This window comes from Pongo abelii, chromosome Y, assembly GCF_028885655.2.
Source record: "Pongo abelii isolate AG06213 chromosome Y, NHGRI_mPonAbe1-v2.0_pri, whole genome shotgun sequence".
NCBI classification, from domain to species: domain Eukaryota; kingdom Metazoa; phylum Chordata; class Mammalia; order Primates; family Hominidae; genus Pongo; species Pongo abelii.
In genome coordinates, this window is record NC_072009.2 from 14,705,775 (window position 1) to 14,719,588 (window position 13,814).

The window sequence follows — 13,814 nt, forward strand, 5'->3', positions numbered from 1 at the left end:
AAAGGAGAACAAGGAGAATGAAGGTGTCCGCAGTTAACAGTATTGGATTAATTGAAATGAAGGTTGACAGACTTTTTTGGCTTTCCAACAAATTGAGTAAAGAAAAGGTAACTGCTTTTCTAATTTCACACATACACAATAGTGGATAAATTAAAAATTACACAACCCATATATTACGGGTATCTCCTAGAAATGTATATGTACATGGGCAAACTCACAGTGTGCACATACGTGTCTATAGCTAAATAAATACAAACCCATTGACCAACAGTTAGCAAGTTAGAAATTATTCTTCCATTTCACCATTGCCTTTCCCAGAATTTTGTCACAAATATGATTTTTCCACATATTTGACGCCTACTCTCTGGAGGGATGTCATGTATACACACAGTAAAGCTGTGAGATATCACAATGTTAGTGTCAGAGAAAACAATAACACCGGTTTTATAAAAGAGTAATTGTGAGGAGAAAGTTATACTTCACATTACTACAAATACACAAGTAGGATTTCATTAAAAGCTGAAATCAGTCAATATAATTTGTTTTTAATGTTTTATTTAAAATACTTAATTTCAACAGGATTACTCAAGGAAAATAACGGTAGTCGTAATAAATAATGAGGAAGAATTCCCTCTAATTGTTGATTATTTAAAATGTGAGTAAAATACTAAAAGACACTGTATAATGTAGTTTCATGAAGCATTCTTTATGGTTTACATAAAATTAATAGTCTCAATGGAATATTTGGAGACTGTGAACATTCCATATATCAATTTATTGTACTTTCACTTTATTACTTACTTGCGTATCATCACTGATGGAAATAAAAATGTGTATATTTACACATATGAAAAACGTGGATTTTTGTTTGTTTTCTAGTCAGAGAAAGTTACCAATAATTTTGTCTATATAGGAAACTTTTTGCAAACCCAAATTCTGAACTTTCTTTTCTTTTAAAGATTCTTATTTCAGTCTAGGTATGAAAAGGAATTGGCTGTGATCATTCTTTGATTTCACTGTTATTTGTGAGTTTCTGATACAGAGTTAGGAATGTACAGACTTTAAAACTTGCTTTCTTTTTCTTCGTCTCCCTTTGGACCTGTATATGTGATTTCTGCAGTAATGTGCACCATTATCTCACATATGGTTGCTGAAAGATACAAGCATAAATAGAATTCTTAGTTTCACTGAATCTTGGGGAACAGACAAGTAAAACTGAAAGATAATTATGGTATGAATGTAAGTAAGCAGTTTATCACAGAGGTACAATAAGGGTGAAAATCTATTTAAAAATACATGCCTCATCCAAAACATGAGGTAGTAAAAATGAAACATTTAAGTTGGCATGAAGAACAGTTTAAAAGTTGTGATTATTTCCGGTGAGAGCAAGTAGCTGAAACATCATGAGGAAGTCCTTCAAAGCTACATGTTGGATTGCTGGTCAGGATGGTAAGCCCGGGTCTGGGGAAGGGTTCTAAGATCCAGGTCAGTTTGAGGTGCTCCTGGAGCTCAGGGGTGTCTCAGTCGGGGAGCTAGGAAGGGGAAACGCATGCTTCACCCCAGCTAGAAGGCCACCTCAGCCCACCTAGATGAAATTGTCCCTTGGCTGTCCTCTTTCTCCTTCTTGGACAGGCAGGAGGAGGAACTCACTCATCATGAGTACAACTGGCAGGAAGAAGTTTGCCTGTCATCACAACATTTACTTTGGCAACGAAGTGCTCACTAAGGAGTATTGCGTTGGCATCCTCAATGAGGAGTGCCTCCTGGTATGGTAGAGGGGGTAGTACCTGGGAAGCTCGGCCTGGCGTTAGCCTTCCTGACTCCTCTCCCTCCAGGATACAGGGCGACTGGCTCCACTGCAGTCAAGTGGTTCTAGGCTCATTCAGGTGAAGGCCCCAGTTTCCTGCAGGGCACTGCCTAACTGAGCTTCCTCAGCTGGTTGGCTGACTGTGACTGCCCAGGGTATGGCAGGTTTGCTGAGGTGGGGCAGCTATGCAGCGTCATGGCAAAGGACCTTGTTGGACATTCCTCGGCATCGGAGGAATTGGCTTTGGACCGGAACCTGACCTGTCACGACCACTTTGCCCAGTCCCCGAGGTCATCAGCCAGGGCCTGTGGCTCAATCTCCTGCAGCACTACTCAACGGAGTTAGGCCCTCAGAGAGGGAACAGAGACGAGGACAGGGAAGCAGCCGAGGCCTGGGGGTTGAGAAGCCTGTGGGTCCCGGAGTTAGGATGCACATAGAGAAGCCAAGGCTCAGGGAGGAGATTGCAGTGAGCAAACTCAGGCCATCATGGGCTGGTGGAGAAAGGTCCATAAGGGAACTGTAGTTCCCACATTTCAGGATAGGGGAACCCTAATCTGCTAAATAGGCATAATTAGCAAAGGTCAATGGGTAAGAAGCCAGGATCAAGAGATAGCTGCCTCATCATCCCTTGCTAGCTCCCTTCTCTGTCCTGAGGCGTGCCACTACCTGGCCTTCAGTTTGGGATCCACCAGGGCTGTCTCACCCTCCATACAGATGCCCACCTGAGGCCTGTCCAGGTCTACATCCTCCCAGAATGGCTCTCCCAGGCCTGCCAAGTCCCATTTGGATGAACCCAGGCTCTCCTGACATGCTTGTTCCCCTCTGCCATCCTCATTCACCCAGCAACTCCCCACCCACAAAAAAGGCAGGCCATCGCACAGGGAATCTGGAGGACCACACAGGGCTCACAGGGGAGGAAATGTGAAGAGACAGCAAAACGGAAGGGGATCCTCTGTGTGTTTCCAGGAAGGCAATCTGGCTGGACATTATGGCCCACCTCACTATTGCTGAGGACACCCAGTGTCTCTTGGCCCTGAGCATGTGCACACAAACACATTGTCTAAATGGCATTGACATCAATACTACCTGAGTGATCCTCAGAACCTATACAACCCCGGTAAAAATATCAATGACCCATTCTTCTTAGAAAAGTAATCTGAGAATCCTAAATTTCCTGTGAAACGGCAGAACATCCTGAAAGCCCAGAGCAATCCAGTAAAACGCACAAAGCTGGAGGCATCACACTACCTAACTTCATGATATACTACTACAAAGCTTTACGTACCGAAATAGGATAGCACTGCAGAAAAGCAGAGACTTGAGCTTATGAAAAACAACAGGAGCCCAGAACTAAGTCACTGCATTTGCAGCTAAGTCACGGCCTTTTCCCAAAGAAGCAACAACGCCCAGTGAAAAATCAAGTATCTTCTATAAACTAGGTTGGGGACAAACTGAATAGCCACATAAAGGAATTTACAAGTGGATAATTTATCACCAACCTCCAATGTCAGACAGGAAACAATAAAAATACCAGAACAAATCACAAGGAAGAAGCTCCATGGCATCTCTGTAGGCAATGATGGTCTCAAAGTGACTGCAAGAGCACAGTAAACACCATCAGAAATAGAGGATGTAATCATATCAAACTAAAGTGCTTCACCACAACACAGAAAACTAAAGAAACAGAAGGGGCATCCTACAGGATGGGAGCAATGATTGGGTCACCATAGATCTGTTAATGGGTCAATATTCAAAGTACATAAGGAACTCCCCACAACTCAATAGCTTGAAAACAAATGGGCAAAGGCTGGAATACTCATTTCTGAAACTAAGACATACAGTTGTCCAGAGGACACACTAAAAAGTCCTCATCATCCCCAACCCACCAGGAAAATGCAAATCAAAACACAATGAGATTTCTTCTCACTTCAGTCAGAATGCCTATTTTCCAAAAGACAAGAAAAAAAAAAAAGAAAAAAGAAAACCCTCATTTCTGGTGAGGATGCAGAGAAAAGGAATTCCTTGCTCACTTTTGGTGAGAATGTAAATTGGTGCAGGCATTACAAGAAGTTTTATGGGTTTTATTTAATATAAACAGTCTTCAAAAATCTACAGGTAGAACCACCCACCATATGATCCAGCAAATCAAAATACCCGGGCACGCCCACAAGTACACAGATCAGTATGTTGAAGGTGTGCATGCACCCATGCAAGTATTGTTGCACTCATTACATTTTCCCTAGAGCCAAAATAACGGAAGCAACCTGAGTGTCCCTCAATTGATGAGTGGATTAAAAAAATGGGGTAAATACACCTACGCGGAATGGAAAAATGTAATGCAATAATAAATAAGGAAATCCTGCCAGTTGTGACGATGCGTGTGAATCTGCTGAATGTGTGCATGCCATTTTGTTAAGTCACATAAGCCAGGTATCTGAAAGGCAACTAGCACATGACCTCATTCTTATAAGAAATTGAAAAAGCGGACTTCACAGAGGTAGTGACTCCGAAGGCGGGGGTGAAGAGGGTGCACTGAGGAGATGCTGGATCAAGAATTCATATTTCTAGTTAGAAAGGAGGGATAGGTCAAAAATATTTTCTTCAGCCTGCTGACTATAACTGGTGATAATGTATTCTTTCTCTAACAAAATTCTAAGACAGTGCATGTCAAGTTTTTTCACAACAAAAATGACAAGTATGTGAGATCACGCATATGTTGATTAGCTGGATGTATCCAATGCATAATATATATGACCTTTTGAACAACACTCCTTATGTTATAAATATGTATCATTTCATATGACAGTTTCAAATAAACATACAATTTTTAAAACGCCTTAAGAGAATAAATGTCAATAAACTATTTTATTATAAAGCGGTGCTTTTCATTTCTATCAAAGTCTTTTTCATGACACAGGAAAGAATGCAACATCGTTTGGTAAGTTAAGGAAAAATATATATGTGCACATATATATATATAAATTTATAAATATGAAAATCGCAATGAATGCTGACGATGAGTTGAAAGATAGAAATTAGAGGCACGGAGACTACAGTCCATGAATTGAAACCTTCACTGCATGTTTGAAAAGAAGACGTGAGGAGGTAGAAGAAAAAAGCAAAAAACTCAAAGCCATGCCAGGGCCATGGGTCACACCTGTCATTCCGGCACTTTGGTAGGCTGAGGTGGGAGGATTGCCTGCACTCAGGAGTTCCAGAGGAGCCTGGGGCAACATGGGCCCATATCCAAAAAGTAATCAATTGCTAAATTAATACATAGCTGGGAAGGGTTGCATGCACCTCTAGTGCCAGCTGTGTGAGAGTCTGAGTTGAGAGGATCACATGGGTGTGTGGTGTCTGGGATGCAGTGGGCTAAGACCCTGGGGCTGCTGTCCAACCTAGAAGACAGAGTAAGACCCATTCTCGGAAAACCAACAAAAAAAGAGTCACATTCGGCAAATTAAAACTACGTAGTGTGAGGAGAATCAAAATAAATGAAACATCATTAGAGCCTACGCGATCCGATGGAGGAAACCAGCTTTCACATAATAACAGCGCCAGATGGGGAGAACAATAAGAAAGGGCAGAGAGAACACTGTAAGTAATAATACACCAAACTCCCCAAATGACTTAAAAGACATAAATGTAAAAAGAGTGCTCCTTTTCCATTCAAAGCCCTTAATAACAAGTGCAAGTGTCTTTTTCTGAATCCCTGACACGCATTCAGCTAGCCTGAACCTCTTGGTGAAGTTCCCAGACCACGATGTGCCCTTTCTATATGCTCTCATTTTCTTATTTCCTATCACTTATCTGTAGCAGGTCATAACGAATCATGATTGTTTGACATTCTTTGACACAATGAATAATTCAGGTATGAGTTCATTAAACAATAGTTTATGACATGTCGTGAAGAAATTCTGTACGCATGATGTTGGTTAAAAGATAATACAAAACTGAAATGGAGGAAGAAGAACATTTTCTACGTTTCATCATCGTGCTTGTGTTTACGCAGCATGTATCTACGAACTATAGCTGTCTGCTGGAAAATCATCTGACACAATCACTTGAAAGTTCTCCTTCTGCTTGGGAGACCACAGGCATACCCACTTTTTCACTTTTCCACCTTTTCGATACACTGAGCGGGATGAGTGGAATCCATGGGACTTTTGGCTTTGCTGCAATGCTCAGTATTTGTTTTTAACACTGTCATTGCTAGATTGGCCTGAAATAAACCGTTCATTATGGCTCACAAAAAGAACTCATCTCTTTCAGCTCAGAGTCTTTCAAAGAGGAATTTCATCCAGACATTCTGATGTCTGACGCCACTGCCAAGAGATTCAGAATTACAAACTAAATTCAGATAGAGAACAGAAAGGTAGATGATACAGACGGAGAGAGTGTGGTGGGGAAGGAAGGGAAAGAAGAAAGGAAGGGTGTAAAGGAAAGGAAGGAAGAAAGGAAGGGAGAGAGAGTGACAGATGTTCAAAGACACAGATACAAATTCTAGCATGGTTGTAGAGATAGGCATGTACAAATTACCGCAGGTAGTGTGGAAAAATATGGGGAGACATAGGTGGAGTCAGAGGAAAGATACAAACCCACGCAGAGAAATAAACATACACAACTACAAACACACTAAAAACTACAAACACACACTTGGTACTTTAAACATGAAAAAGACCCTGACAGTAGATGTAACAGAGGTGTTTCAGAGTTACTGAGGCAGAATACAAATCCGTCAGTACCCTTAGCGTTTGTGGCCCATGTGCACGGATATTCAGTGGAAGAAGCGTTAGACAGCCTGTACAATTCAGCACCATCTCTGATAATACCAAAACAATGGATCTCATGTGAAATCACTAGACTGAATTGTATGTAGGATTTGAGGAAGGAGCCCAGTCGGCTGCATTCAGTCGGTGGGGTGGCAATATGGCTGAGCCACCAACCCATGGCACGCCCTTCCATTGTAGACAGTTCCTGGTTTGCTGCCTACCTTGTAAAAAGCTCTTCCCCTACCACCACTTTAAAACAGGCTAGTTCCAAAACTAGCCCTAGCCATCTATTTATGGTCTCCTTCTTATCTATTTACCTCCTAGAGAAATCATTGCAAGACACCTTCCTCAACTTTTTCCTATGCATTAAATTTGGGGCAAGACCTTTTCACATGCCCTGATTATAGGCAAGTCCCCAGACATTTCCTAATCTGAGTTGCCCTGAGTGCAGGCACCAATCTGTGGCCCCATTCCCACTATAGGGATACTGTACTGGACCACAGTGTCTTTGACCTGCACACAGTGAGATAAAGGGCAGCTTCACGGGGCCAAAGGGTTCCGAATGTTTTCAGAATAATTTGCTGAGAAAACCTGTTTCTCCTGTGTTTGTGGGTCATGGGGACAGTAGTCAGAGGAGGACAAGACTCCCCCTCCAGAGCTTCAGCAGTGTGCCCAGGAGCAGGGGCAAAACTGGGCTATAGATTTTCAAAGCTCAACTGCTGATACCGAGCAGGAGGTGTGGAATGCGTATTGAAGGCAGTACAACAGATTCATGAACTTTGACTGTCAAACCTTCCTCCCTGAAACAACATAGCTCTTCTCACAGAAGCTGTGCCGACCAGAGTACATATGGGACAGGAATGTTAGCACTCTACTAGTGTGTGGCCAACATGGATGCTCATGTTGGAACTGTTTTTTCTGGGAACCGGGAAGAAAGTTCTGCCGCCGACACTGAAATCCTCCTCACCCATCAGTGACACAGGCAACCCCTCGTCTTGTGCATAGACACAGGTGTTCATGGGAAGCCGCCACCCACCCGTGAATGAAAACAGTATGTGTTGTCCTCCTGTGTGAGGCTTGCAACACATACTGTGCAACTATCTGCTCTTTACATTATTAAACTTAGGCAAAGTATGCTGAAAAGGCCACAGAAAATCAGAGGGCCCTGGGCTCCAGAAACAATCTGCAGTGCCAATCACTGGGGAGAATAGAGCCTCACTAGAGTTTGCAAGAGCACAAAATGCACTCGTAATGTTGGTAGCTACATACACTACTGGTTCCTCACCTAACATACAATCGTGGAGAAAAGCTTAACCCAACTAAAGATGTAAACATCAACAAGAGTGTCCATATCCTGTGTCATCAAGTGACAAGACAGTCCATGCGTGGATTCCCCAGCAATCTTATATTCCACAAATCCAACCCCTTTCCCCGCACTTCTGCCAGTCTGTGTTTTCCCTTAGTCATCTACGCCAAAAAGCATATCCTGAATGCTTTCCCGCATGCCTCTGTCACCTTTCCCACAGTCCCTCCATACACCTTACCTGCCCATTTCTTCTCACGTTGATGTGTGAGAAGTTCTGAGGGGCTGATTGTCCCAGAAAAGGATTATGCATTCACCTTTAAAAGAACGTGAATTCAACAAGAAAGGAAACTTCAAGATTTCCATCATCCTGTGCTTATCTATTGTGTATGATGATACCCAAAATGAAGGATTTTAGAGGTCCCAGCAAACTGGGCTGTGGAAACCTTAACCCCTTTCCTTGAACTACTTCTGCTTCCATAGGACAAAGTAAGTTTCCAACTAAGCTGTCTTTTGCTTTGACCTCCCCAACTCTGTCCTGTAGGAAGAATCCCAACACATTCCACACCCATTCACTCCACAATTTTAGAGGCCCAGCTCCAACACAGACGGGTCAGTTCCATGAAGAAAATAAAGCATATTGATTGATCAATTCAATATGACACCCAAATCCAGGGCATAAACGTACACACACACACAGAAACAAACACACACACACACAGTCAAACATTCTTGAGAATATTTATTTGGCATTCCATACAATCCAAGTTTACCCCCTTTTCCTGTCTGATTTTTTTGTGACTGGGTCGGTTTTTCCTTTACTTCCTGGGCATAAGACCATGCTGAGTACTGACATCCTGCATACGGTAGTAACTTTTTAGGAGTTCTGCTGTTTTAAGTAAGGTCCGATGCTCCCTCACAGTCAACTCAACATCTGGGAGTCCCCTAGAGAAACACAAACGCATGTCAAAACGCATTTCTCTCAGCCATACTTTGAAATGTTTTAATTGCAGGGCCCGCTGAGAAAAGGATATCCCTTCCCCATTTGTGATCTCTTAAACTTCCTCCTACCATGGGTTACAAACTGTTCTCCGCAATACCTGCCCCATTCCCAGTACTCTCTGTGAGGGGAGTCAGCTAACAAGATGCATTGTACACTAAAAGCACACAGAAATCTGATGCGGCAATAGCTCAAGGAAATCCATCAATCTAAACAATCCTTTGCGGTCTAGGACAGGGATGACCAGGAGGCACATTCAGGGAGCCCAATCTCATGGAGTAGGTAGGATGACTGCCGCTGGGGTTGACGGCCATGGAATCAAGGGCTACAGATTGAAGTGAATGATTTTCAGCTTCACTTCTCAGTGATTCTGGAAATGGACTATGCTCCCCTGGGCTTAAGACTCACAGCTATAACCTGCCTTGCAGTGCAGTCTCTAATCTGCCTTTTTCAGCCCAATGCCATGAATGTCCTGGATTCTGTCACTCTCTCTCGTCCTCTCAAGGAATTTCTACATATAGGAAAGCAGCCTCAATTTCTACATTTCTGAAATGAGCGTCCAGGCTCCCTGAATAGGCAGGTGTGTCAACCCCCTCATAGTGGGCATCAAACAGCTCCAGTTCCAACTGAACGGCTCACCTGAAATCTCTGTTCCCTCTTCAGGTGGCTTCATCCTCTTGTAGTACGGCAGGGGATTGCGCCACAGGTCCTTACATAGGATCTGTCAGGGGAATCAATCGGCAAACGCCTCATCAGGGCTCAGACTGGTGACCCAAACAGGTGGGAACACACCAGGGTCATTGCTGATGTTTCCCAGTGAGGACCCACCTCAGCAATCCTATTAGATCCTGCGAAGTTGTGGTCAGAAAACCAGTTGAAGAAGTTAAGGCTGCTGTTGTGGTGTCTGCGGCGATAGGCCTCAACTTCATAATCTGGATGCCACTGAATTGGAGTGGAATGAGAAGCCCTGTATTCTACAGAGACAGAAAGTTTTGTGGGAAGGGGACTGGATCACGTTGGCAATGATCCCCCCACCATCTTCCTTCCACTACCCATCCTGGGAGCCACCTGTCACCTGTGATGTTCACCAGATATTCCTTGGTAATCACTTTATTCTGGAAGTAGGGGTTACTCCGAAAGAACAACATGATCCTGCAGAGATGAACGGGATGCTTCACTTCTTCCACCTGTCAGGACAAGGTGGAGAAAGTTTAAATACCTTTTTGGGTGAGGTGCCAACTGTTGCTCACAGGAACCAATTATTTCCCTTACCCTCCCCCACTAAACCCTCTAGCCTCAGTCTTGCTGTCCTCACCTCTAAGTTGATCATGTAGCTCAGCATGTCTTCATCTTGGTCAGTGATCAGGGCTGACATCTGGGGGTGGTTTGCAATCTGATTTAGGTCAAAGAGGCTTTACATGCGGTGGAAGGAGAAGCTAGGAGCAACAGGGAAGAAGGCCTAAGAGCACCCAGAGGCTGGGGTAGGGGATTTCTCAGATCTGCTTCCACGTATATGACCTCCTTTCGCCTCCCCCTACCCCTAAAATAAGGCCCCTTGGCTTCACAGAGGGTGTATAATTCTGAGGCTGACTGCACTGACATGCGGAGGTGCGATTTGCAGAGACTTGCTGGTGTCTGAGGAGTGGCAGAATCTGCTTATAGCCGAAGACGCCCAGTCCCAGATCGGACTAGAAAGGGGGAGCAATCACACTGCCTTAAAAATAGCTTGATGCACACAAAAACCTATTCTGGTCTGAACTCGCTTCTGTTCTTCAAAAACATGCCCCAAACGTCTGCTGCTCGGCATCACCAAGGGTTTCTCTGCCGCACACAGGAAAATAGTACCCACGCCTGCTGCAGTTTTCCCTAGCCACATTTGTCCGGGGCAACTCACCTTTGTTCCCCAAAGGTGGCGTCACATCGATGCCAAGCTGCCCATAAGTTACTTACACTTCCCCGAGAGCACCTCTCCACCAGAAAGGCAGAAGAAACACTGAGAAGGATACAACATTGGCCCAGAAGCCAGGGACGCTCTGGATGACCGCGCCTCTGCAGTCTAGGTGGGCCTTGCGCCTCCGCTCCATCTTTTCCCTCTGCCGAGAAAAGGCCTTCCTGGCTTGGGCATTAACCGGCCCCAGCTCCACCTGAACGGCCAGCAGCTCCTCCAGTGCAGACTCTGGGGTCATGGGCCCAGGGCCAGGCTGTGCCCGCTGGGCCTCCTCCTGCGGCTCCACGAGGCCCTCCTCCTGGGCCACCACCTCCACCTCCGCCATTATGTCATCCAACACCAGCACCGCCTCCTCCCCCAAAGCCACCTGCTCACTCTCCACCCCGGCCGCCCCCTCCTGTACAGCCTCCATCCTGAAGACGGTGCCCTCCTCCGCACTCCCACTGAGCAAGGCCTATGCTGCCCGAACCGAGCCACACGAACCCGGCCGCAGCCTTTATTGCACCCAGTGGGTCAGCGGGCCCTCAGTGCGCATGCGCGGGGCTCCCGGGCGCCCCCTAATGGACTGCGCGGGAAGAGCGCAGGGAGCCGCGCTGCGACCGCCTTCCTCCCATGCTGGCCAATGAATGGGAGGGCGGTGGGCGTCTCCCTGGGCGGCACAGCCACTGGTGGGCCTGCATCTCCAACTCCCCCTAACGCCAACTCCTCTCCCCAAACCTCCTCCGAGAAGCCCTTGGAGCTTGTGCCCGGTAGCTCGGCATCCTGGGACAGACGGGCTGCGTGGCATTTGGAATTGTGGGCACGGCAGCCCTGTGTCCTGACATCCTGAGTGTGGCAAGCCATGAAAATCTCTATGTGTCATGAACACATGAAACATCTCTCTTCGTTAGGCAGGCCAGCTGGATGGTACGGAAGCAATACTGCAGATCCAGAGAACTCTCTCTGGTTGCTGGGGCCAGGTTGACAGGGGCGGCCTAGGGGAAGTGAGTCGGGCCGGGCACGTGGGAGGAAAGTCGCCTCCTTGTGCTAAGGTGAAATTGATCTGTTGTAGAGGCCAGAACCCCGGCACACACTATCGCAGGTCGAGGCAAATACAGGCTCTGCGTACCATGCTTCCTCCCTGAGGATGCTGCAGTCCAAGGAGCATTCCAAAGGGCCTCTTGTCCTATGCCCTGGGCACACCAGAGGCCGGCCGCCAGGGTTGGCCATTGATGACTTGCGCGCACGGTGTTTTGCAATGCCTTGCCGACCCAGAGGCTCCCGCACCCGCTGCAGTGGCTGCGGTGCCTGCTGGTGGTGCTCTGCAGGCCCAGGGCCTGGGCCTCTGGCTCCTGAGCTCCTGTGCACAGTTGAGCCTGCGGGGGAGCCGAGCCCTGTGGCCATTGCAGGATCTGCGGGTCCAGCGGAGCTCCTCAGGAAACCTGGGTCCACGTGGGTGTGGGACTAGGTTCTCAGCAGGGCGATGCCCGTGGGTTTTTAGGGAGGGTGTCTGTGGGGGATCGGTCCCCAAGAGCCTAGGGGTGCGGAGGTTGGGCTGGGCTGCGCAGGCCGGGATCTGTGGGAGCACACAGGACGGCACCGTGTTCAGGCTGGAGGCTCTGCTGTTGAGGACGGCCGGAGTACAGAGCAAGGAGGCGGCCTTGGAAGAGGAGGCGGTGCTGATGGTGGAAGACATAATGGCTGAGGTGGAGGTGGTGGTTGAGGAGGAGACCGACGTGATGTGGCAGAAGGAGGGCCAGCGGGCACAGCCTGGCCCTGGACCAAGAACACCTGTGCCGTCAATGGACTCGCTGGAGGTCCTTCACTTGGAGCTGGGCTCCGTGAGTGCCCCAGGCCACAGGGCATCTCCGCCTTTTGGGCCAGAGCCATATCCTTGCAGCTTGCTTGTAGCAGCCCTGGGAACACGTGGTAGGCAAGGGGAGCCAAGCACAGCACTCACAAGGGAGAATCGCGGCGCCAAGGTCCCTTCCCGCGCAGCAGAAAGTCGAAGGGCACGTTTCCCTGGGAACGTCCCTGGAGGACGGGCAGTCTCTTTGCCATTGCCAGCCATTCAACCACCCCATGCTCTCGGTGCCCGTTTCCAACAGGCTCAGCCCAGAAACACAAGGTGCTTAAGACGGGTTCGCGGTGCATGGGGCTGCCGACCACCTCAAGGCAGGCACCAGCTCCCCAGATAGGCTTTCTTCCCCCTGCCGGCGCCGAACCCAAAGGGGTGTAGGCCTTGAGTCTATATAACCTCCTTTGCACCCACGCAATTCCCATGGGGAGCGCCAGGCACAACTCTGCCGCCGTTTCTTACTACAGGACTTCCCTCAAGTGGGCAGGCCCACCCCTCAGGGAGACTAGGATGAGAAGACAGCACACACCCGGACATCAGCAGAGCAGGTCCGGCACTCAGCACACAAAGGCCTCCTGCAGCTCATGAACCCGGAGAAGCAGCCGCCTCACACCACCCCGTGCCACCCCGCCCCTCCGCTCCTCAGCTGCAACCACCTGCCCACTTCTTCTTCCTCTCCGCTCTTGTCAGCCCAGGCCGTCTTGGCCGGGGTCCACCCACTCCACAAACCACCATAGCTGTGCCGTTGCCTCCTCGCCAGACAGAGACACAGGACCAACAACGGACGGTGACAGGCCAAATCTCTGGGAGATAGCCCTGCTCCACAGTCTCTGTGCTCTTGCAAAACTGCAGGGCGTCACGAGACTTGCCCACCCAATCATCTGGAGGCTTCCTGACCAGAGGTAGGTTGTTTGGCACACGAGATGTCGGCCTGGGCCGGAAACCATGATGAAGTCCCGCTTTGCTACATGATGGATTTGTAGGTCAGGCTGGGGAGCCTGGGTCGGTGGGAGGGGTCCAGTTTCTGAGTCAGTCTGTGGTCCCCCTGGGGACCAGGGTTGTCTCAGTGGGAGAACTGGAAAGTGGAAACTCGTGGTTCACTACAGCGCAGCTAGATAAGATGGTCGTATTGAATCCATTCTCTTTC

At 47.7% G+C, this 13,814-nt stretch overlaps 1 protein-coding gene across 1 annotated transcript; it reads right to left on the bottom strand.

The window, feature by feature from the left end:
- Nucleotides 1-8,607: 8,607 nt before the first annotated feature.
- Nucleotides 8,608-11,362, bottom strand: LOC129053413 (testis-specific Y-encoded protein 3-like). The gene is made up of 6 exons (XM_054545453.1): nt 10,889-11,362; nt 10,198-10,275; nt 9,958-10,069; nt 9,711-9,856; nt 9,522-9,603; nt 8,608-8,827 (listed from the first exon to the last, which is right to left on the bottom strand). The coding sequence occupies exons 1-6, from the start codon at nt 11,240-11,242 to the stop codon at nt 8,805-8,807; spliced, it is 795 nt and encodes a 264-aa protein (XP_054401428.1). The 5' UTR covers nt 11,243-11,362; the 3' UTR covers nt 8,608-8,804.
- Nucleotides 11,363-13,814: the final 2,452 nt, after the last annotated feature.

Excerpts from the sequence above, each read along its gene's own strand:
- LOC129053413 (XM_054545453.1), bottom strand. The coding sequence starts at position 11,242 with ATGGAGGCTGTACAGGAGGGGGCGGCCGGGGTGGAGAGTGAGCAGGTG. Across the intron at positions 9,857-9,957 it reads ATATCTGGTGAACATCACAG|AATACAGGGCTTCTCATTCC; the intron begins GTGACAGGTGGC and ends CTGTCTCTGTAG. Across the intron at positions 9,604-9,710 it reads GATCTAATAGGATTGCTGAG|ATCCTATGTAAGGACCTGTG; the intron begins GTGGGTCCTCAC and ends TTCCCCTGACAG.